General features: G+C 44.1%; 1 protein-coding gene across 2 annotated transcripts in view; it reads left to right on the plus strand.

Annotated features, from left to right (window-relative positions):
- Positions 1 to 24,397, plus strand: part of ccdc141 (coiled-coil domain containing 141) — a 48,222-nt gene that overhangs the window by 21,140 nt on the left and 2,685 nt on the right. For both annotated transcript variants that reach the window (XM_038719999.1, XM_038720000.1), the window contains exons 15-27: positions 8 to 130; positions 2,410 to 2,622; positions 3,227 to 3,385; positions 3,998 to 4,147; positions 12,795 to 12,935; positions 13,416 to 13,604; positions 13,762 to 13,945; positions 14,222 to 14,334; positions 15,565 to 15,744; positions 15,915 to 16,051; positions 17,144 to 17,402; positions 19,070 to 19,392; positions 20,494 to 22,140. In XM_038719999.1, the coding sequence (XP_038575927.1) occupies positions 8 to 130; positions 2,410 to 2,622; positions 3,227 to 3,385; positions 3,998 to 4,147; positions 12,795 to 12,935; positions 13,416 to 13,604; positions 13,762 to 13,945; positions 14,222 to 14,334; positions 15,565 to 15,744; positions 15,915 to 16,051; positions 17,144 to 17,402; positions 19,070 to 19,392; positions 20,494 to 22,140 (3,818 nt within the window). The remainder of the gene's footprint in view (positions 1 to 7; positions 131 to 2,409; positions 2,623 to 3,226; positions 3,386 to 3,997; positions 4,148 to 12,794; positions 12,936 to 13,415; positions 13,605 to 13,761; positions 13,946 to 14,221; positions 14,335 to 15,564; positions 15,745 to 15,914; positions 16,052 to 17,143; positions 17,403 to 19,069; positions 19,393 to 20,493; positions 22,141 to 24,397) is intronic.

The raw sequence follows: 24,397 nt of genomic DNA on the forward strand, positions 1-24,397 counted from the left end.
TTTTCAGGCCCTGCAGGACTTGAACTGTGTCTCTAAACTGTTGGACTCCTGCACTCTGATGGATCTGGGTTCAGACCTGCACACCTCCAGACTGCTGGAGCACTTCAGCCAGGCCAGACCACATTTTACAGTGAGTCTTATCACTTGGAACTGCCGGGACATAGGCCTATCAGGACTTTTTGATAATGAGGACTGCATTATAACCTTTGTACCATGGCTGCTGGGACTGCAGGGGTTAATGGTAGTGGTGGACTCCCAATGGGAATGGGTCTGGACTACTGGGACCATTGGGAAAGTTAGGACTGAAGGGACATTTGAACTGTGGCGAGTGCTGGGGAATTTTTGAATTTGGACTGTAGGGAACACTGGGACTTTTTTACTGTGGGGACTTCTGAGACCAATAGGACCTTGGACTGTGGACACAAGGCTTGTGGGAACACTGAGACTCATGGATATGCTTTAAATGTTGGGATGAAAGGACTGTTGGAGTTGTTGGGACCATTTTGAGTTTTGGACTGTAGCGAATAATGGGACTGCTGGGACCTTTGGGTGGTTTGGACTGGTGGGACTGTTTGGAACATTAGGTCCTTCCATCTGCAGGGACTACTGGTAGTGTAGGAGTCCCAGTCAGAGTGGTCTGATCCATTGGGACCACTGGGTCTATTGGGAAAGTTGGATTGTTCAGGGTATTTCCTGGCTCAGAATGGGCCTTTGGGGGGGTGACTTCACGGCATGATCGGTATGCGTACAGTAAAGGCAATGATTTACCTCATGACCAAAATCTACGCATTTTCTTGTTATTCCTGACCATTTGATTAACAAAATACCTGGAGGAGTAAAGAGATAAATCATTGTATTAATAAATATTATAACATTAAATTGTATAATGTTAGTATAATAATATGTTTACAGGTTACACATTTGGATTATCTGCCTACAAATAGTAGATATTCAGCTGTTTCACAAAAAATAACATTCTCTATTAGCCTACACCTCTGAGGTTAAGGTTTGATTATTGCTAATGTTGGTGTATTCATTATAATTTCAGATAATAGTATAGGCTACTATATAGCTTACTATGAGAAGCCACCTAGGCCAAAATTGAATACTTACGCTTGCACATACATACATACAAGCGAAGAATTAAATTTTGGCCTAGGCGGCTTCTCATAGTTTACCATTATTAGCCTATAATATTAATTCCAGTTGAACAAAACAGCACTTTCATTTTTGTGGGTTGTTTTCAGTCATTAAATTATTGGCATGAAAAATGCGCTACATGTTGGTTTGTCTCATTTGTTTATAGAAATTACTAACTTGTCAGTAATAAAAAGCGTGCATACAGAACGAGTTCAACATTTCTACACTTTGCTGCGGTTTTTTTTATGTCCCGCCTACTCCTGGATGTGATTGGTCGGTTCATCAAAGTGACTTTGCACACAGCTGCATGAAAGTTACTTGATCCCGATTTCCCTGCTGAGATTAGCGGGCAGGAGAGAAAAGGTGAGCGTCACGTAGTGCCCAGAGAACCTGATCAAGAGGGCAGAGAAGAGGACCGGTGCCGGTACGCCAAAAGTAAAATGTAAAAGTACCGGTGAATACTGGCCCACTTCAAGCACAAACGGCTTTTATATTGTGAGAAATAACAGGAAGTGCTCTCTACCATTAGCGCGAGCTTCGTGGCGGAGCGTTCAGGCGCAGTCAAACCAACGCAGCAGCTGGTTTATTAATCCAGCGCCTGCTGCAGGTGTAAAATACAGCGGCTGTGGATGAGAGGAGACGTGACCTCGTATTTAAGTTTATGTTCTGCTTGCTCAACAGTTGTTTGATAAATGACTATTAATACACACGCAGATTATTTGAAACGCTTTTTTCCTAATTCTGATCACTTTCTGGTGATTTTCCTTTGGCGCTTGCTAAAACCTCTTTGGGGGGCGCCAGAAATGTGTCTATGCAGGAAAAACCCTGTTGTTGTGAGTTTTGAACTGTGAGGAGTGCTGTGACATCTTCTAATTTGGACTGAAGGAGTCTTCTGAGATCACTGGGATCTTTGTGCAGTTTGGACTTTTAGCACCTTTGGACTGGTCGGACTGTTGGGAGAATTGGGGACTTTGGACTGGTCCAGAACCCCTACCACTGGGACTCCTGGGAAACCTGTGGTTACTGCTGCAACTGTTGGGAGGACTATGTGGAGATGTTTAGGACTACTTGTAGATGAGACTTTGCAGACACTTGGGTTTCCTGGGACATTTGGGCTTGTGGCTGTTTCAGTGTGTCATCGTCAGTCTGATCTTTTTTGGTACGGAGTAGGTAAAGCTGTAAATGCAAACCAACTACTACTAAACCACACGTAAATATTCTATTGCCGCCATGTGACAAGCATCAGACACACTCCCTTGCTTTCTCCAGCAACTAGACGCTGAGGTTGAGTACCTTGAGAGGAACCGGGAGACTCTGAGACAAGTCCAGGACAGGCTGGAGGTGAAGGAGTCAAAAGGAAGAGAAGTGACGGAGGATGATTTGTCAGAGCTGCTGGAGCTTCAGGAGAGAGTGAAGAACAAGATCCATCAGAGCGAGTCGATCCTGGACCTGGCCAGCAGCTTCCACCTCTCAACCAAACAGGTCAGTGGAGGAAGTAGTTCTGCCAAGATACATCAGTAAGAAAGATATTTTATTCTACATGTATTTGTTTTAGATCAGCAAAACCTTTAAACCTCTGCGCTGTGACAAAACACCCTTCAAGTTGACAGTTCTCATTAGGTCTTCAACACAGCATGATGTTCATTTAGTAAATCATGGTCCCATTTAGAGGAACAGAGACCAGGAAGCAGGGATCAATCAGGCTGAAGAAGACTTGAAACTAGCGACTGAGACCATAAACTCATCAGGAAAGTGTTTACTGAGGGAATAAATCAGCTGACAAGTAGAAACATTTTCTCAGACTTCTTTCTGCAGCCGGTGGAGTCGCCCCCTGCTGGCTGCCGGAGAGGACGCAGGTTTAAGGCGCTTCACTTTTTAAACCTGGAGGTTCCTCACCAATGTTCTGTTGTGATCTTGGTTTTTGTTCGTCACCATGAAATCGACTGAGCACATTCACAAAAATGGAAATCAGGAATCCACAAGTAAAGCAGCTACCAGGTCAATGTGCTGTCACTGATCTCACCTGTGGAAACCACCGACTTTTTAGAAAAGTGTTCCATGAATAAATTGTTTTCTGTGTGTCCAGCTGGAGGCGCTGCTGCAGTCAGACCCTTCAACTGATTCCACTGGTTTATGTGGATCCGGTGAGGCTGGGCAGAATCGACACAGAGAGCCGCAGATCCAGAGTCTGTTTAAATCGGCTTCAACACTGAAGACAGACATCTGCACCGCCATCGACCACAGCGTAGGAACACGCACACATCAGAAAACATTACTACAGAAACCACTTAAGTACTGTAATTGAACAATTTGGAAGTATTTGCACTACAGTATTTCCTTTTTATGCTACTTGATTGTTCCACTGCTCTCACTTTTCACTTCACTGCATTTATCAGACAGTGTTACTGGTAACTTTACAGAAGAAGATTTTTAAAAACAGGATAAGTTTATAAAATACAACCCATAGTTACAGATTAAATCTAGTCTCAGTTCCAGCAGAGACATTTCTCCTCTGAACGTTTTATAGATCATATTTATTCACTTCAACAAAAAGAGAAAATCCACAAACTGAAAACGGATTTGTGAATCAGACCTTTTGTTTCTTCTTCTTTCCTCTCCCATTCATCACCTCATGACCCCTCAGATTTATCTGGTGACCCTCTGGAGGGGCCCCGACCCCTCGGTTAGCAAACTATTATTGTCAGAGTCAGTCACAGTCTGTAGTTTTCCTGCAGATACTACATGAAGCTACTAACACGTGTGTACTTTTACTTTAGTAAGATTTTAATGCAGGACTCTTGAAGTATTTTTTATTGCAGTATTTGTACTTAAGTACTGGACCTGAATACTCTGTCAGGGCTGGACATGTTTCAGAGTGGAGCAGCTGGAGACTCGTCTCCTCTCTCTGGACTCTCTCCGTGTGTCGTGGCTGAATGAAGCGGCTCGCCGTGAGGAGAAGCTCCGCAGAGAGACGCTCACCCGACTGCTCAACGGCGACGTCAACCAGGTGAGTTCACCTGGTCGCAGGCGTGAGTTACCGCGTGCAGTGTGGGTGCTTTCCATTCAGGTCTCCTCACCAGGTGCTATCTCCTTCCAGCGGGGACGCGAGGATGATAAGAGATAAATACTACATGTTAATACCAGAACTCCAGTCACATGACCTGCACTTGGACATGACTTGCTACGACATAAGGGGAAAGTCAAATTTTAAGACTCCCAGTTTTTGAACTACTAGGAAAAGTTTATCTGTCAGTGGCGTTAAATTGTGGAATAAACTAAATAATGAATTAAAGCAACATCCAAACATGTTCCATGCAACAGTGTTAACAATAACCTGGGCTTATATTGAATAATTTGTACTATGTGGATAAATATAGTTGTAGGTGTAATATATGAATGTGAATTGAACTTTTGAATATTTAATTGATCGTAGATTTATTATCTCTGTAGAATTATTATTTTGTAGCTATTTCCTTAAATATGGTAGTAAGGGTGTAAAGCAGTAGGAGTACCTAAGTTTTACTTCTCCCTACATGTAAATAGAGGTTTTTAAGTACAGGAACTTATGGAGTTTTACTTTGTTGTTCATCTGTTTTTTTTTACCCTCTTTTTTTTTTTCACTGATTTTTATTTATTTTTATTTACATGTTCAAATAAAAGATATCAATTAAAAGAGACGAGTCACAGATACGATGACCTCAGACTCGACTTAACAAAATCAAAAAATTACGATTGGATCTTGACTTTAGCACCAATGAGTCGTGACTTCACTTGGACTTGAGCCTTTTGACCTGAACTGACTTGACCAACCCCCAATATAAATTAGGAAATAAATAAAAAACTTCAGTTACTTCATAACATTTGTCGACATCTGTTCATCAAAGTGCGCCTCTGCCTGTTCCTTTACAGGTTAACGCTTTATTCTTTTAACTCTTGTTAAAAATGTGAAATGGTATTAAAATGAGTGAAGACACATTATGACTTGTTTAGGACTCAAAACTCATAGTTTAGGACTTGACTTGGGAGTTAGTCATCACAAAACAATAATTGTAAAGATGTGAAACAGTAACAGGCTTATATATGCCTATCCTCTGTTCATTCAGTCAAATCCACTCACCTTAAGGGAAAAAGGAAATTGTACTTAAACAGTTATTCACATTTATTACCATCAAAAATATAATTACAAACCATTTTCTCGAACACCAAAGAGAACTGCACATTTTAAATTGTTTCATAATTTTACCCCAACAACACAAATCCATCTCCTTTAATGTCTGTTTGCTTTTTGAAGTAAACTTAAAAATACCTCTCAGGTCATATTTACTAAATTTACTAAAAGTCAGACTTGTAAAACAGTGACTTGGTGCCACCTCTGGTTATTACATTGACAGTTTCAAAAACCTTAAGGTCTAAAACTAAAATGACCCCTCCTGGTTCCAGAGGTGTGGGTGTTGTTCCTCAGAATGACCTGTAGGGGGGGCTGCTGTCAGCTGACTGCCAGTAAACTTCTCAGCAGCCACAGCCTGGTTTCACTCGGATCAATTCGGTTCATTCTCATTTTATTATTAAGAATGAACCTATCTATTACTGCTGATTGGTAAAATGTTTTATTTTACAGGTCTGTAATAAATAATAGTTTCCTAATAAAATTCCTTGAAAGAAACTTTATTTTATTATTTATTTATTATCAGAAACAAACTCATAATTGTATAAATGAAGCACAGACTTTATTTTCCTTAAAGTCAGTACCAAGTTAAGAGTTCTTTCCAGGACACTAACTAGGAAATTAATTTGAAAATGGGGACGCTGCTGAAATGCTTTGCCATCAGCGTCCCAAGTTTTAGACTAATGTACAGACGAGTAACACTGTAGATACTGATTAAACTGATGCATTTAACATCCTGGAGCTAAATCAACCTGCTCAGCTGAGTTAAGTGACTGACTTGTTTCTCCAAATGGATGGATAGTTATTTAATTGAACTTTTCTACCAGCCTGGACTCGGACACTCTGATCTGAGGCAGCCACTCGCTCGGGTTTATCAGAGTCTAAATATAACTGAAGTCAACAGGACATATTTAGATTTTATTGGAGTCCATAAAGTCCCTCTGCAGGAGTCAGCCTGCATCAGAAACTGGACCTGATGGGTCCGTTATCAGAGCACAATTTAAAGAAGCAGAGTGTTTTGGAGGGGGGGGGGGGGGTTAGTAAATACAAAAAACTGAAATAAAGTTTCTTCATGTTTCTGGATTGTACATTTATTCATTTAGCTGACGCTTTTATCCAAAGCGACTTACAGCTGCTGTACATGTGTAGGTCAAGTTAACGAGTAAAGATGCAACACTCGGTTAGACTTTCAAAATAAAACTAGTGGTTTACGTTGTGAAACATCGCAGTTAGGTTTAGAAAAACATCATGATTTGGGTTAAAATAACTACATTACTTACGTCCCTTAAGTTAAGTAATGCCGCGTAACTTGGTTAACTTCAATGAAAACATTTAATGTTGTCTTTTTCTTTCACACGCGTATCGAACACCAGCTCCAGTTTCTGATCCACCCCAACCAGCTCCTTGCTCTGCCTTTTGTTAAATATCCTACATTGTTTTAGCCTTCAAAACTGACACTACAGGGCCTCCAAAGTGTGTTGAACTATTACAATAAAGGGCTCCCCACTGTGTTTTAAACTGACGCCACGTCTTGATGTTGCGTCCATGTGTGTTGAGAGTTGGGAGTGAGAACACGTTGGACTGTTCTGGTAACAGAATATAGTATAAAGTCTCGGGAACATTAAAGACGTTGTGGCTCACAGGTGAAACTGTGAAACCTGAAATATGTGAAACCTGAAATATGTATTAGCAGTTGGTACTAGAAATATGCTGGCTAATGGAGGTGCTACTGGTTAGCATGAATTCATTTAGAGTCATTAAAACATTGATGTAGTATTTATAGCTTTTTACCGTGACCTGTAGACGTTGTTATGTGTATTTGGAGCGTGTAACAGTAAAGAACATTGATGAAGGCAGTTAAAGTCTTGATACACCAGAATTTTAAGTGGTGAAATTTCCTGTAAGGAAAAGCTGAAGAGTCCGAAATGGAAACTATGCTGTTAGCTTTCTAACTAACCCTGCTCTGTTTAATGGGGGTAAATGGATTTTCTAGTCTTCCAACCCCTCAGATTCAAAGATAAACCTTTATTTTGGTTGTTGCCTTGGCACCAGGACAGAAAAAGTACAGATAACTAGAGTAAAAACTAGATAAGAGGTATATCAAACTAAAATAAGAAGTGAAAATATAAAATATACAAGAGCAATTAAAGACAAGATTATAAGGCTAAAGTGACAATGAAGTTGTGTAGCAGCAAAGTCAGTGAACAACGTACAAGGACTAATAAATGATATGATTAGGTAACGATTAGTATTTACGGTGAGTATTGTTAGACTATAACCTGCTGCAGGTACAGAGGACAGTCTGCACACAGGTAGGAGACAGGAGTCAGTGCAGCATCAGATGAACTTTGCTGCGCCACCTTCTGGCGTGTCCGGGCCTCAGGGCTGTTATTAGTACGCCTGGGGGGGGTGGGACGTCTTGGCCATCATCTTCTGGCTCCAGTAAAAGATGGTAGTCTGGCGTGGTGGCGCACTCTTTAGGTAAATCTGTGAAATGTCAAACTTGACATTTTACTGGTTTCACTGGTTCAGTCTGCTGTGTCATTAAACAGCAGAGCAGCAGCTGCTGGAGGAATGACAGAGAGAGAGAGAGAGAGAGAGGGCGAGTCAGCTGGACAGATCAGAAATACAGGCAGAGTCAGCCAACGGGTATTTCCCATCATGCACCTGGTGCCGCATGTCACCAGCAGGAGCAGCTGGGGTGGCTGTGAGAGACTCACTGCTACACTAACAGACTGCTTTCACTGAGTTTGTCACAAATAGGATTTATAAGATCATCATGTAGTCTGGGCCAAAACATGTTAATCTGACTTTATGCTCAATGATCAGAGTGGCCACCTGCACAGTACTGGTTTAAGAAGTATTCCGTTCTGTTCTCACACATTCTGTCACACACAGATGCCACTAGCCACTCGCAGAGCAGTGTGTTGAAACAGGAAAGCATGTTGTTTCTCCAGCTTTCAAATTAAAGTCTAAGATCTTCCAGAGTCTTTGAAGCTCCACAGAACTGACTGTGCTAGACTAGTTTCACCTCTAGCGGTGCTATGGAGCAACTTTTAGATGAGTAGGTCCATCATTGTGTTTTTCGTCGTGTTTAGGGATGGGTTTCGTTCAAACGTATCCATTCCAAATCCTCTTCCTCCTCGCTCCTCTTCCCCTTCATGTCTCTAAAGTGAGTCTCTGTCCTAGAGCGGCGTCTCTGGGACTCGTCTCATCTGGAGCCATCGTCGGTTTCCCTTCAGTATAAAAGGTGACCGTCGGCTCACCTGTGTTTTGTACATGAGGCGTTGCTGCTGTTAGCGTTAGCTGGATCTGGGGCGTCGTTGTAGCCGGGAAAGCGCGACACGTTGAACACGGTGAAGCGTTCCTTCAGATTCATGCCGTGTTGAAGGAAACGCTTCGTCATGTTGGAGCTGCTTCCTCCCTCGCACCAAACCTCCTGACTGCAGCTGGTGCAGTTTGTTAGTGAAGCTAAGCCAAACTGTGGAGCATTTGCTGCGGTCCAGGACCGGAACCAGAAGGACTCTCTTCTTCACGCTTTGTTGACGGAACACATGAGGAGACGTTAGGTCGGCGTAGCAGCTCCTGGCAGATAGGAGACACTTTGATGGACTGTAAAATGCTCACTGCAGTTCAGTCAGGAGCTGAGATATGCAGGAAGTCAGGAACCCGAGGAGAAGAATCCAAACGCACGGGGCTTACCCAAACCACGGTTCTTGGAAATTTGGTAGTGGTTCCAACTTGGAGCCAGTTCTCAAAGCCCAACCCCCACCCCTACTTGTGCTATTCCAGCGCACCCACCAGGCCGCACCTGAACTATCCCAGGAGTACCATGAAGTATGCACAAGCAGAAGTACACTGGTGATGAGATGCACATTTCTGCCAACATTACATGCTAATCTACAGTCGGTAACAATAACGCATCAAGAAACATAATGAAGCGAGTCAGACAAGGAAGAAGAACTTTTCACTTTGTTCATATGTTGTATCATATCTCATTTATTGTTGCATCATGACCCGCATTTGCATGATCTCCATTTTTTCTGAAACATTTTCAAGGTTTTATGTGAAACTGTTGATGCATCAAGAGTAGCAAGCAATGCACCAGCAAAACGCAGCAAAGCTGGCTGCTAGCCGTTAAGACGGTTCTGTGGTGTCATGATTTGCACCATCTCTGTGGTAGCTGGCAAAGTTTCTCTTTGGGAATGGTGGGCAGAAGCCAGGCTGGACCTCCATCTGCAGGGACGTATAGTGGATTCTGTCAAAGTAAATGTCCCCAGTGCAGACTCAGAATAAGGTTTTGTCACATTTGGCCTTGTTTTGCAGTCACTTTTGGTTTAGATTGGACCTTTCGTCCAAGAGCTACGAAGGTGGTAAGATAACTTCAGGACAAAATGGGAAATGCTTGTGAGATGACATTCAGCAGCCGAATGGAAACCAGCTACTGAAGCTGGGACCACAGCTTTTTAAGTCAATATGTCAAGACTGAGCATTTTCTTGTCTTCAGAATCCCAAAAGCCAATGTATGTGAATCATTAATCTTCTTCTGTCATTTGGGTACAGAGGCAACTTCAGTCCTCTGAAGGAAACGCCTTCCTTGACCACGCCCTTTGGCGGCAATGAGGCCTGAAATAAAACGCAGCTAAAGGGTCAATCCAGGACTCCCATGACCTTTCAGACTACAGACCGTAAAGGTACCTGTGAAGGTCTGTCAAGAGTTGGTCAAACTTTTTCATCAAGTGTGCATAAAGTGTCTCTACACTTTGTGAAGACATTCTGTGGTCCAGAAAGTTTGTTCAGTTGACCCATACTGTCAGTCGGGAAGTTCTGTAATGAGACACCACCACAAGTCTACATGAACACTCAGTCAGAGGGACGAGGGGTGAGCTCCAGGGTAAAGAGAAGACATGAGACCCCGAATGACTACGACCCTTTGGACTTGTTTGTGTCCACACTGCTGCGTCACCTGAAGGGAATCTACAGTCATTAGTTTCTGGAAGGTGATGAGGTGTTTTTTAAAAACAACTTGTTGTTGAGGACTGGTTCTATTTCTGTTCATCGGTGGGTTGGTTATTATCACCAGAGACATTCAGAGTACTTCTGGTTCTCATTAGGGATCCCCAGAGGTACAGTACTTCATCATCAGAGTGCGTCAGCTGAACAGCTGAAGTGTTTACTGTGGGTAGAGTAGAGAGGGTTTTCCATGGTACTTCATGTTCTAGTTATCTGAGGTACCACAGGGTTCAGGGTTATGATACATCATGGTAATATTCCTCGTAGTTTATGGTAATCTGGGTTACTTTATGGTACACTAATGATCTCTCTATCTTTTAGATATTGCAGGATGCCATTGGGTGCTTTGTGGTCTCCTTGGGTAGGCTACTTCATGGTTATCTCTGTGTTACTTCCTGCTACATCCTGGTTTTATTTTATGGTTCAGGGATTTCAATTATCAACCTTCTGGGGTACTCATGATACTGGGGGATAGCTCTTGATACTACTTAAAGGTACTTCCTGAGACTATGATAATCTCTTTTGGGGACTTAATTGCATTGAGGGGTAGTTCATTGTAGCCCTGCAATGGACTGGCGACCTGTCCAGGGTGGACCCCGCCTTTCGCCCAGTGTCAACCGGGATTGGCTCCAGCCCCCCCGCGACCCTGTACGCAGGATAAGCGGTTGACGATGGATGGATGGATGGATGGATGGATGGTAGTTCATTGTACTTAATGGTCCCCTGGGTTACTCCATCAGATACTTTGTGGTACTTACTAGTATTCTCTTTAGAGTACTTTATGGTCCTCAAATGTACTTCCTGGTACTTCATGGTTATTCTTTGTTGTACTTCCTGGTACATCGTGGTAGTTGTTGGTAATCATCTGTGTAGGTTTTATTATTTTAGTGCTCCTAACAAGCTTCTGGTGTACTTGTAGTAGATAGCCCTTAGGGGTAGTTTTGGTTGGTCTTCCAGGATAATTCATGGTACTTTGTGGCAGTTTATTATACCTTCGGGTATTAATGGTCCTATGGGGTACTTCATGGCTTTGTGGTAGTTCTTGGTACTGTATGGTCATCTCTTTTGGAGTCTCTCGGTCGTTGGGAGTAGTTCATTGTACTTCATGGTCTTTTGGGATATGTCATGGTAATGGCCTCTGGGGTATTTTACAGTACTTTGTTGTAATACTTTTAGGCACTTTGTGGTCTTCTTACATAACATTACATTACATTTATTCATTTAGCTGACGCTTTTATTCAAAGCGACTTACAATTGCTATATATGTCAGAGGTCGCACGCCTCTGGAACAACTAGGGGTTAAGTGTCTTGCTCAGGGACACATTGGTGGATGGGTCACAGTGGGTTACTTCATGGTACATTTTGTAGTACTTTGAGTGTATTATTTTGAGGTACTTTGTGATCTCCTGGTGTACTTCGTGATAGTCTGGGATAGTTCTTGTCACTTCGTGGTACTACTTTGAGTTAATCTCTCAAAGGTACCTCATGGTTCTCAGCATAATTTTAAGGCACTTCATGGTAAACTCATTGTATTACCTCCTGATGGGTAATCTTCCACGTTAGGTGATTACACGTGACATATAAATGTGATTGATTGTAACCTTTGTTATTTTAGTGCTCCTTACTCTGGCTCAATCGAGGGTTTCCCCAGGCGACTTTTGAAACAAAGACCTCCAACTTCTTCATCTGTTCGACGAATAGACTACACCGGCTCGGCCCGCTTCACTCTCTCTCAGCTGTCCTCGGCTGACAGATCAGCCATCTGACACCGCTGTTCCTCCCATCAGAGGCTGAAAATGTCCCTCTGGATCTAAACCCTCCTGCTCTAAAAATAATCTTATGAAAGCTCAAGGCTACTTGCAGTTACATCAACACCAAGCTGAGCAAAGCGCTGCTAGAACAGATCTGACCAAACATAAGATAATACATGCGTACAACAAGATATTATGTAAAAAAACAAATGTCGTCCCTGTTACCAGCATTGCCGCCGGGATGGCAGTGTCTGAAATATCTGAACAACCATCTGACGGTCTGATCTGGTGAACCGGTTGCTCGACATTTCCGTACATCCAACATGACGCTTACATGGCTAAAAATAGTAAACCTTTGTTCGTTACAGATTAAAAAAGTGCTAAGATCGTCTTGTCTTTGAATACATTAGGGTTTGCTGTTGGTAGACCAAGTAAGACATCTAAACATGGAACATTAAAGAAACTGTAACTGTCCTTCTGTTTCTGACTGCAACACAGATCCAATTACATGATCAGCCATTTGAAGTCCTTCTGTCAATATGAAACTCTTTGGGCAGACAGATGTGTGATGTTTAAACACACACCGTCTTTATGTAAAAGCAGCCATTTGAAGTCCTTCTGTCAATATGAAACTCTTTGGGCAGACGGATGTGTGATGTTTAAACACACACCGTCTTTATGTAAAAGCAGCCATTGGACTGATTTTCTGATGATTCATTTTTCAGCTTCGTGACTCCTTCAAGGAGCTGAAGAAGCGCTTCAGCAACCTGAAGTTTAACTACGTGAAGAGAAACGACCGGAGCAGAAACATGAAGGCTGCCAGGAACCAGCTGCAGCAGGTGGAGATGTACGACGAGAAGCTGCAGGCAAGTCCACCTCCTGATCTGAGCCTGTGTTGGGACACAGTGAAAAGCAACAGGATGGGATTTGGGAGAGCCTCGGTAGCCTTGTGGTTAGGGTGTACTCCACATACCTGCGGCGTTCCTGGTTTGAGACCTTTGCTGCATGTCATAAACCTCTCTTATTAATCAAGTAAAGGCAAAATGCCAAAACATAGTACATTTTATCATTACATCCACTTTCTAGAGGTGCATTCACCTCGTAGAACGTCTTTACCGCAGTGGCCCAGTTTGAAATCCAACCTCAAGCTCATTTGCTGAATGTCTCTCTCTCTCTTCCACATTTCTGGTCTATCTTCAGCTGTACTGTCCCCAATAAAAGCAAAACCGCCCAAAAAAAGGATGAATTATTGTTATGAACAGCTGAAATGTAATAGCTTATCTTAAATTTAGCAGTTGAGAAGAGAGAGGCGGGTCAGTCATGCTCTTCTCTGTCTGACCCTGCAGGCGCTCAGGAAACGTCTGCAGGGTGTGACGGCCCGGCTGGGGTCAGAGGTCAAAGACGGGGGCGTGGCCCGGGAGGTGGAGGACGCCATCAACGAGCTGCAGAGGCAGATGGGAGAGTTTGAGCGAGGGGTTGGCGAACACCAGAAAACACTGGAGATGACCTGCAGACTGCAGCAGGCCATGGAGGAGGTGACCTTTTTAAATTAATATTTTGATCAAACATGAGATTATTATGACGTATTTTTGGTGGATTAAAGCCACAGCAGAGTTGTTCAAGAATTAATCCACCTGTACAAATCTACACGTTATCAGTGTGCGTGTCTTTAAATGATTTGCATTTCAACAGTATCAGTTCTGGTGCGAGGAGGCGAGCGCCACCATCGCTCGCGTCGGGAAGTTCTCCACCGAGTGTCGCAGCACAGAAGCCGTCTCCGTCCTCTACCGGCAGTTTGAGAAGTTCGTCTGGCCGACGGTTCCTCAGCAGGAGGAGAGGATCAGTCAGATCACGGAGCTGGCTGTCCGACTGCACGGTGAGAGACGACGCAGAAGAACCCAGCTGGAGATGCATCCAATAGATTAGATCAGACTTTATCGAGGGTACAACATCTTCCTCCCCGAGAGGACGGGTGAGAGCTAGACTCATAGACTCACCCCTCCTTTCTATCCTGGGAGTTCCACGTAGAGGAATATATAGTGAACACGATAGTGAACACGTGTGTTTAAAGCAACATTAAGATGACTTTAAGGGTTCTGGGCGCAAAACTGTGCAGCACGACTTTCATCAGAAAATAAAATGTGTGTTTCAGGGGTGGAGGAGGGGCGGCGGTACATCGAGAAGACGGTCAGTAAACACTCGGAGATGGTGGAGTCCATCAGACAGCTGAGTGATGGACTGATGCAGCTGGAGGCCAAACTGAAGGTACAGCAACACAGACTGGTACAGCTTTTTCATTTTGTTCTGAGAGTTAACTTTCAGCAGAAACACTGAGCGATGATGTGCTGCAGTTCTGATAAAATTACTTCAAAACATCACTTGAGACCAAGATTATATATGCAAAAACATAATGCAGGTATTAATAGATAGTTTAGTGTTTACTAATACGTCGTTGGTACACTGTAAGGAAACACTGGCAATTTGCTTGCATTAAAACTTGTTTTAACATGGATCGTGCAGCCGATAAAAGAGTTTTGGCCCTGAAGCGGCGGCCTGATGGAGCAGCTGAAAAGAGAGATGAAGGGTCCTCAGTGACGGAGTCTGCCTTTCTTTTTACTGCGTGGCTGTAAAGATCTGACAGTCGGGTTTGAGAGGCGATGTGATTTTGTTTGCAGGTTTGATTTGCAGGTTGTTTTCTCTGTGAGGAGCTTCTACCAGGATGCTGGGTGTCGAACGGGAGATCTGACTGGACGAGTGAGCGTTTTGCAGTTGTTAAAATGTCCTGTCTGACTTTAAAACCTTTCAGCCTTCAACAACTCAAAGTGTAGGACAGGTGGTTTTAAAACAATAAGGAACATTTGAACATTTAAATATAACATAAAAACGATCAGATTTTGCAGTGCCTAAAACAAGCTGCCTCTTTTGTCGCGTTACATGCATATTGTTTTTATCGGTGTTGGAAAATATACCCGTCTCAAATATTACAGATCTGCTGTTGATGAAATAAATAAATGTCCGTTTATCTTTCGTGATAGTAAACAGGTGGTCGTGTTCAAAGTAAAGCCTGTAGCCTGCTCCCACTGAGGGTCCTCGAGTCGGGCCCGCTGCCTTTAGGCTGAGCTCTAAGTTTGATTTCTGAGTATAAGCCTGTAAGCTAAAGGTTGTGAGGACATGAAGCCATGGAGCTGAATGCGAACCATGTTTTGTTTATCTCGTGCACAAACATGATACGTGATACGATGAACAGTCCTGCCAACATTCCTCCACTGATCTACAGGTGGAGGCAACAAGCCGATGCGTGCAGCAGTGCATCGACAAAGACTGCCAGCAAGTAAACATGGACGTAAACAATGCTGGATTAAAAACTCATTCAACAAGCGTGTTAGATCTCAGTTTTGGCCCCGGTAGCAGTGATTTCCGTGTGTGTGCTGCTCCATCAGCTACGTTACCTGCAGACTGTTTAAATGCTCACTGACATCACTGTGGTGTTTTCAGCTGGAGAGTCTGAAACAGCAGCAGAGCGACGGAGAGAAAGAGATAAAGGACGAGACGGAGAGAAGGAGAGAGGAAGAAGAAGAAGAGAAGGACGAAGAGAAAGAGAAGCAGAAGGAAAACAGAAAGATGAAGGAGGAGGAGGAGTCAGATAACCGCAGCTCACAGGAGGCGGCTGACATGGTGAAAATAACGCTAACTGAATTTATGTTTACTAAAACATAAAGAATAGAAGAACTGAAATAAATAAATATAAATTGTATTATTATTCACATTTGACTGTAAGGCTACAATTAAAATATGTTGTCATAATTATTAAAATACTGAAGCTCATCCAAGTCCTGTGCTTCCAGTACGAGCTGAAGGAGACAGGCCACACCCCCGAACTGACCGCCGAACACGATGGGAAGGAGGTTCCCATGAAGAGGCAGACTGCAGCCAGTAGGAAGCCTCCGTTACGGAAGAACCGCAGTCAGGAGGCAGAGAGCAGGTAGCTTCCTGCTCCCTTTCTTTTAACCACATGACCTCTCCTCGAAAGTAAGCGTTTGAGTTCATCGTGTTCCTCACATGCTTCTCCATCGTTTGACTCTTTTAATGACGTCACCTCCCTGTGTCCTTTTCTTCTTCTGCGGTGGTTTAAAGGCAGCGACTGGAGAATCAGCTCCACCAGCTGTTAACCTCCGTCAGCCAATCAGCTGGTGTTCTCACAGCAGCAGGTCGGGGTTTATTTGAGGATTTTGTGGAAATTAAGTTAAAATTTGTTCTGTATTTAGACGGAAACAACAAGACAGCTGTAAATAATCATTGTCATGGTTCAACCTTCTCATTTAGAGTCTTTTTTTTTTATAAAATTCAGAATGATATTGAAGTAAGATAAAGACACAAGACTCAAAGTCTGCAGCCATACTAGCTAAATCCATGCTAATGCTAACATTAGTTAATTAGCAGTAAACACAGCGTACAGCTGAGGCTGATGGGAATGTCATCAGATCTGTAGGTATTTGGTCATAAAACCAAAGTGTTGGACACAATGGTGATGGCGCTAGATGAAAAGTCAGAGAATCACCAAAGTTATTACAGTTCATCCCGAGGAGAACTTGAAGGTCTTTTTTTACGGAATCGGAAAAACTCCCACACTGGCGAGCTAACTTTTTCAGGCGCTGGTAGAATGTCTCGCTCTCGTCTGCCATGTCCTCCGGCTCTGTGCTGGCTGTTCATGGGATTTGATCGTCAGTAGTCGCCACACATTGTGTGGTAACTCACTAGCCTGCTAACTATTTACTCTTCTTCAACCAGCTTTAGGGTGCATCAGTGCCACCGAAACAGTAAGGTGGGGGCTAGAAAAAAGTTAGCAGCTCACCAAAGTCAGTTTGAGTCCTCCTATGTGGTCCATGAGAGTCTGTATCAAACAGAGTGCCACATCAGGTAGATGTTAAGATATTTTAGTAAAAAGTAAAAACACCCTGCTGGTGGTGCTGATTAAATGTCATGTGATCACTAAACGTATTAGTATTCCTCTGGAAAACATGATTATCTGTACTGACTACATAAATAAAGGTTCATGATGTCGTCTCTCCTTCAGTCACAAACAGCAGTTCTACAACGAGAGGTTGACCTCCTCCTACTGCTCCACCCACACCTTCAGCTTCTCCTGCTCCCCTGTGGAGGCCAACCGACGGATCCACGCCATCCATAGCCACTCACAGCCTTTCGCTATGGAGCCTCAGACCACACCCCCTCCCTCTGTGATTGGCCCGTCGTTCTCTGACATCCAGAGAGAGTTTCAGAGGAAGGAGAAGCCCGACTCTGCTTCCAGTGGATCAAACATGGCACCACTTCAGGTGAATTATCTAAGAGGTCATTTCACATGTGGTGTCCCGCAAGGGTCAATCTTAGATCCTCTTTTATTTTCCATTTACATCCAGCTACCGGGTCACAGTAAAGACAACTCTGATTTTCATATGGAGCGTAAAAACTGGACGCTACTTCTCCTTGTTTAGTTTTGACTCTGGGGACAGAAAGCAGACCTGATCCCAGACCACCTGAGAGGTCTGGATGGTTCGTAACGAAGCAGAAGATTTTGAAATCAGTTCTGACAGACAGGAAGCCAATGTAAAGACCTCAGAACTGGAGTGATGTGATCAACCTTTTTGGTCTTAGTGAGGACTTGAGCAGCAGCGTTCTGAATCAGCTGCAGCTGTCTGATGGATTTTTAGGGAGCCCTGTAAAGACACCGTTACAGTAGTCAAGTGAACTGAAGATAAATGCATTGATACATTTTTCCAGGTCCTGTTGAAACACAATTGTCCTAATGTGGCTCCTTAAATTCATGACTACACAATACAAGATGTCTGGTTAGGTTTGTGGTTCTTACCATTACTGATTGAAGCTGAGCACCGACTTTCAATTGTTCTTCCTTGGTAGTAATAATAGTAGAAGGATTATTATCTGTGTAAAACTGAGATGTTCTCAGTGTTTCCCACAGATTGACAGTGTAACTGTGGGGGGGGCGCTTTTAAATGCTATACTATTCTTTGTGGGGTTCATCAACAGTGATAAATGATCTGCATATATTTAATGAACTAACATATTATTACACTTAGTAAAAGTAGGCTACCATTTCAGCAAAAGCATGTGGCGTTCAAACAGCAAAGTGTCTGAAAAGGACCTTAATAAGTGAATGCATAATTCGGCAAAACGGATGTTAAATTTGCATCCACTTCTTTTCTCACTATAAAAGAGCGTTGCCTCTCGTGAGGTGTATGCGATTCACGGCAGGCACCTGCGCTGCAAACTGTCAGTAGACCTTGTGGGAACAGGGCCTGATCATGGTTAGAAGCTCACACAGTCTACCAGAGGTACAGTAGATTGCTTTTGACTTGAGGGCGCCGTTTTTATTCCCCAATCTATCAAGTCGGCGAAAGTCAGTCAGTTATCTCGAACGCACCTGTTGACTACCAGTTACACAGCGTGCTGACTTCGACAGCTGTTTCCCAAAGTTAACATAGCTCTCCTTATTAGCTAGGCTCCTTACGTGTTTGCTAATAACTGTTTTGAAGATGGGTCTCCGACATTGACAGCGTTGGGTTGGACAGATTTGTGCAGCGGTGGTTATGATACCAACCATTCAGTTCACAGACGGGTCTGTTGTCCGTGTTTTCGAGAAAGAGAAAGCGAAAGAGAGAGCGAGAAAGAGCGAGCGAACTAGTGAGAGGATGTGTGGAGCGAATATGCGCAGCGCTGCAATCAAGAAAGATTTTAATATGGGTCGGCAAATTTACTTGGGCGGCTGTTAATCGACCTGGGCGGCTCGCCCAAGTAAAGCCTATGTGTGGGAAACACTGCGGTCTGCAGAAATCTTTAGTAAAGTTTGTGGAACAACAAGACCTCAGTGAGTGTACTCCAGTTAGTGTTCAAGTCAAATATATATGGACAAAGTGGACACATCCTTGTTCCTGACACAAGCAGCAGTGATTCATCAGTCTAATACTTTATCCTTTTTACCCAGGATGCATCAGCAGGAGCCCTGTCGGAGGCGGAGCTCCAGCAACAGGAGATGATGACGGAGGATTCTCTCTCCAATGATGAATACGAGTGCGTGTCGCCTGACGACATTTCTCTGCCGCCGCTAGCGGAGACACCAGAGTCCTTCATGGTTCAGTCAGACGTGGAGGAGGGCTTCTGTTTCAGTTCCCACAGCGTCCACGTCAACCAGTACAGCCACCAGTACCGTGCCCAGTCAGAACACGGTGGGGCCGGTGCGGTCCGACAACAGAGAGAGTCCAGCAGGAGTTGTCCAACTCCTCCCACCGGTCCTCACAGCAACACCAGGTCTGATCCCAGTTGCATCAGAGCAACACATCACTAGCGAGCTACAGTACCAGCTCAACTCGCCTCCACTTGCCTTCTTGATTTTCCATTAAGAACCTGTTTTTTTGGTATCACCTCAGTTGAAGTTTCAACCAAGCTGAGGCGATACCAATAGGCGACGTGAAAACACTGCAGACTGCTGATTGGTCAGAGAGTCGACAACAAATCACTAAAGTAGTTTCATCCTAAAAAATGGTGTCTCTTTATTTATCGGGCCGTGCTGTTGGACCGGAGCCGCCCCAGATGTTTGTTTCTTTCTCTAAACTGGAGTTCTTTTAAGAACGTGATTGGCTTCTTCCAGTTTGCTATTAAACTTGTTATGAACTTGAATCGTGTGTCTCTTCATTATACTCACACAAGATTATCTCAAGGCAGTGGTGTCACCATGATGACCAGCAACATTGTGGGGGTTCTATCAGCGACGGAGGACGGAGCGTGTTGAGTAGAGGCGAGTGGAGCTGATACCAGCAATGGGAGAGAGCCTTAGGTGGCAAAGAGTGTGTGGAGAGATTTTGAATCTGCAGTAGGGCTGCACTATTTGGACAAAAAGTCATATTGCGGTTATTGTGGACAATGGTGCGATTTGTGATTCGATTATAATGGAACAGCTGGTAGTATGAGACTTGCTTAACTATAAAGGTAAATGCACAAAATACTGACTTTGAAATGAGTATTTCTCAACTTGAACAAAGTTAAACAATATTTAACTTTAATGTCCCACCCCATCCAGGCTGTGATTGGTTGGTTGACGAAAAGTGACGTCGGCTCTGTGAAAAGTTGAACAACTAAATGCAGCGATACAGCTAATGTTAAATGGCCAACGAGCCAAACCCTCACACTCAATCAGAAGAGCATTCGTGAGGTCCAACACTGGTGTTGGGTGATCAGGTCTGGCTTTCAGTTGGTATTTTATTTCAGCCCAAAAACTATTGGACAGGGAAGAACAGGACTCTGTGCTGGCTGTTCAAGGTCTTCCACACCAAACCCAGAAAACCAACTCTCTGTTTCTTGGTATGAACTGTAGCACTGTAAGAGTTAGTTCCTGTTGTGTGTGTGTTACAGGTTCAGATCAGAGTCCAGTTCGTTTGTCCAGAGTCCTGTAATGGTTTCTGCTCCAAGCCTGGTCACCAGCATACTGAAGACTGTAGAGAGCAGCACAGCCAACATTCTGGGCAGCTCTGAGCCTAGCTTCCCCTCTGGATCTAACCTAGGCCACAAAAGTAACACCCAAGACAGTTGCTCCAACAAGGACGACGTCCCTGAGAAGAGGAGTCCCTCACAAACTAATCACAACAGTCAGTACAGGTATCCTCAGAGGAGTACAGATACCCAGGGTAAGATCATCCAGAATGTTGCATCCAAAGGTGAGACGTTGCCAGAGACTGATCCCATTCCCCAGGCTGCAGAGCTAAACCACAGCCCCACCCTCCCCCAGTCCAGCTATTGTCCTCAGCCCTTTGATGGTCCAGACCATGATCCCTGCAAGGACAAGACCCCTCCACAAGACACCTGGATCCTCAAATGCAGCACTACTTTTCCTCAAGACAACAGTTTCCCACAGTCCTTTCCTGAGTCTGAGCATGACCTCAATCAGGACTTAAATTTCTTCCAAACTAGGAAGGAAACATTCCCACTCACCAAACTTCAAAGGGACAGTGTTGCCAACATCAGCACCAGTACAATCAGCCAGCAGACCATTTATTTCAAGTCCTCCCCTTCAGTCAATAGTAGCACCTTGCCACAGGCTAGCAGCAGCCTCACTTCACCCCAAGAATGCCCCGTATCCCAGAATGAGACCATGCCACGGGTCGATCCGGTCCCCCAGGCCAGAGGGTTTGCTCAGAGCCCCAGCCTCACAGACTCTGTTCTGCTTAAAGACAAATTCCGTGCAACTTGCCCACAAACCAGCACAATCATCCCTCAGGACAACATTCTTCCACAGTCTTTTCCTGATTCCAGGAGTGGTGTTGATCTGGATTTACTTTCCTCCCGAACCAGCAAGGAAACATCCTCAGTCTCCATTCCCCAAAGCAGCAGCCTTAATACAACCACCGTCACCCAACAAACCGTTTACCGTCAGTCCTTCCCTCCAAACAGTCAGTGCGATGTGCCGCCGGCTAGCAGCTCCTTCAACCAGGCTGGTGGAGGTCTACCTGAGGTCCATGCCCCGATTCTTTCAGAACCAAACCGTGTCAGCACCATCATTACATCCAGCAGTGCCATCAACAGCACTAACAGATTCAGCAGCAAGCAGAGCCACCAGACAGTCTTCTCCCCCCATAAGTCCCTGACCTCCACCTGTACCCAGCAGTGTGTGCATGACTCTGGCATGACCCCCAGCAGTACTGCCAAGCCCGCTGCTCCTCCACAGCCAGAAGCACAGACCCAAGCTTTGGCCCGGCAGGCTAATCTGCATGTCACCCCCCTTTCCTCTCAACCTCATCTACTAACTCCAGACCAAGACTCAAACATTTGTCAGCCCATGGCCATCCGTGAGGAGATCAGGCTTACTCCTCAGATCCAAGGGCCTGCCCTTCCTGCTCCTCCTCCTCTTCCCCAGGCCCAGGCAGAGTCTCTTCCCCAGGGAAAAGCCTCTAAACCTGGCCCTCCCTGCTTCACCAGGCCCCTGTCTAGAGCTACCGTCATGGGGGGCTCTCCAGTGACACTAGAGGTGGAGGTGACGGGACATCCAGAGCCCGCGCTCACCTGGTGGGTAGCATATAACCAGCTCCATGATAACACACAAGCTTCATGACATTATTACCTATACAGCTCACCTCGAGGCGCCCTTTACACCTGCATTATCATGTGGCCCGTGGCTTATGTCTAAATCTGGATCATAGTTATACCTGGCTGTGAGGCTCTCAAGATCAGGGGCAACATTTCATGTTGATTGATTATAAATCTTGCAGGAGAACACAAAGTACAATCACCTTTAACTTGTTTGTTGGTTTTTGGTAACAGTGATTAAAGCAGACTATGGCGTAAACTGAAAGCAACGATTGATGGAAAGTTTATTCTCCGTGTCACCCCACTTCAAGACCCGTGCTGATGCAGGTGTAAGGGACTTAGAGATTTATCCCGTGTTCATCCACACAGTAATAAATACTCCTCAACACCTGATCATCCTGCTGTAAGCCTACTGTAAAGGGTTAAATTAATACATTTCGAGGTAGAATTAGCTTAGCTGGAAAGGTTATGTCCCTAAAGCCCTGGAAATACTTGCTTTTCAACAATGCGTAGACAGGCGTCGATCTCGGTAATTGCAGACTAGCTCCAGGAGTTTTACTGTAAACATCCCGCCATAAATCTTTTTTTAAATCTGCCGCTGACCTTCTATTACGTTTAATGGCGGTTGGCAAACATACTGCATACCGCCATCAGCTGGGCCGGTGTGTGGAACAGTAGGGCGCTGCTGACCTGCCGGTCAGATCAACATACTGCCCCAACGTTCATGTGCTGAACTGACCCTTCCCTAAGCCACGGGGCATGCGGTGGTTCACTTGTACTGTGTCATTGGTAGGCTTTAGCTTCTATATTTCTTTTTTTTCACTTCCGTTTGAGTCAGTCTGACAGCCTGAATACAAATTTGTCAGTATTTCTCTGGGGAGTGCAGTAACAGACAGTGGCAGCGCCATGATAAAAGTCTAACAGCTCCACAGTTTGTCGGACTTAGCAACAGTAATTAAGGGAGGTGTGGCTTAGCAAAGGGTCAATTGCATCTCGCATACGCGTAGCGTTAATTTCTGGAGACGTGCACAACCTACGCTCCAAAGGAACGCAGGATACGCGTGACCATTGTGCGAACGCGTAGTTAAAAGCAAGTATATCCAGGGCTTACCAGACTCTAGCTTCCTACGGCCTTCCATCAGTTAATGCGCTATTGTCTAAACTGCACATTTAACTGTATGCTTAGTAGAAGTAGGTAGTTAGTTAGTTAAACAGAGGCTGTGGAAAAAGATAGTGTTAACATGCTAACAAGCTATATAGCCGTGCTAGCTTGCTTAATAGGGGTGCAAAGAATCACAACACTGATGGATCATGTCGTGGTTTTGAAAATGCCACAGGGTTTCAAAGCGGCTGCTTTTTAATCGGTCTCTCTGCCCTGACCCCGTCACTGCTCTTGTATCTTATCTATTTCTAGAATTATTACTGTATTGGCCCGAATGTAAGACGACCCTGACTAAAACACTACCCTCCATTTTTCAACAGCTTTTTGAAGACCAGATCTTGTTTTTATAGAGTATTATTTTATTTGAAAAGAATGATCATGGGACATTGAACAAAAGCTGACGGACATAATATAAAACTACTTGTACCTAGTGAAACAAGATTTTCGGGGTCAACGCACTGAAGGACGCAGAGGTTGTTTCTCAGTCTGCGTTCTTTTCTGTTCTTGTGAAACGTCATCAGTCGCAGCCAAAGTACTGTTCCAATTCAAAAGTCAGTCAAATACCCGGATGTGTTCTCGCTCCGCCTGTTTTACTGAACCTGCATCGGTGGTGACTTGTGCGGACTTTGGGATAGCCAGATATCCCAGAATGCATTTCGCCGCCAAAAAGTGGAAATGTCGGAGGAGAAAACTCACAACTGTACCTTTTTATAATCCTGCTGTTCTTGTGTCACATATAGTAGTTTTAAGAGTTTTTTATGCAGGAATATAGTTGTTTAAACTCCAAATATGTGGCTGATTTCTCAAGACAGAGCTGATTTAAAAATTTGCTACGTTTTCGGAGATGTGAGGTCCGCTTGTTATATAAAGACCGGCAGACCACCTTATTATGCCTCATCTGTCTAGACCCCGAATCCAAGACGACACCACTTTTTTTAGACATTTTTGAGGGAAACAAAACTCGTCTTATTTTTGGACCAATACAGTACTTTAAAAAGAAGCAGCGGCAGTAAAACTGTTTCTCACACTTTGAAGGTTAAACTTTGCGTTCTGTGGTTCATATGCATGCTGAAT

The sequence above is a fragment of the Micropterus salmoides genome, unplaced genomic scaffold (assembly GCF_014851395.1).
Source record: "Micropterus salmoides isolate LMB-PRFRI ecotype aquatic unplaced genomic scaffold, ASM1485139v1 Ms_hic_scaffold_15, whole genome shotgun sequence".
Classification (NCBI taxonomy): domain Eukaryota; kingdom Metazoa; phylum Chordata; class Actinopteri; order Centrarchiformes; family Centrarchidae; genus Micropterus; species Micropterus salmoides.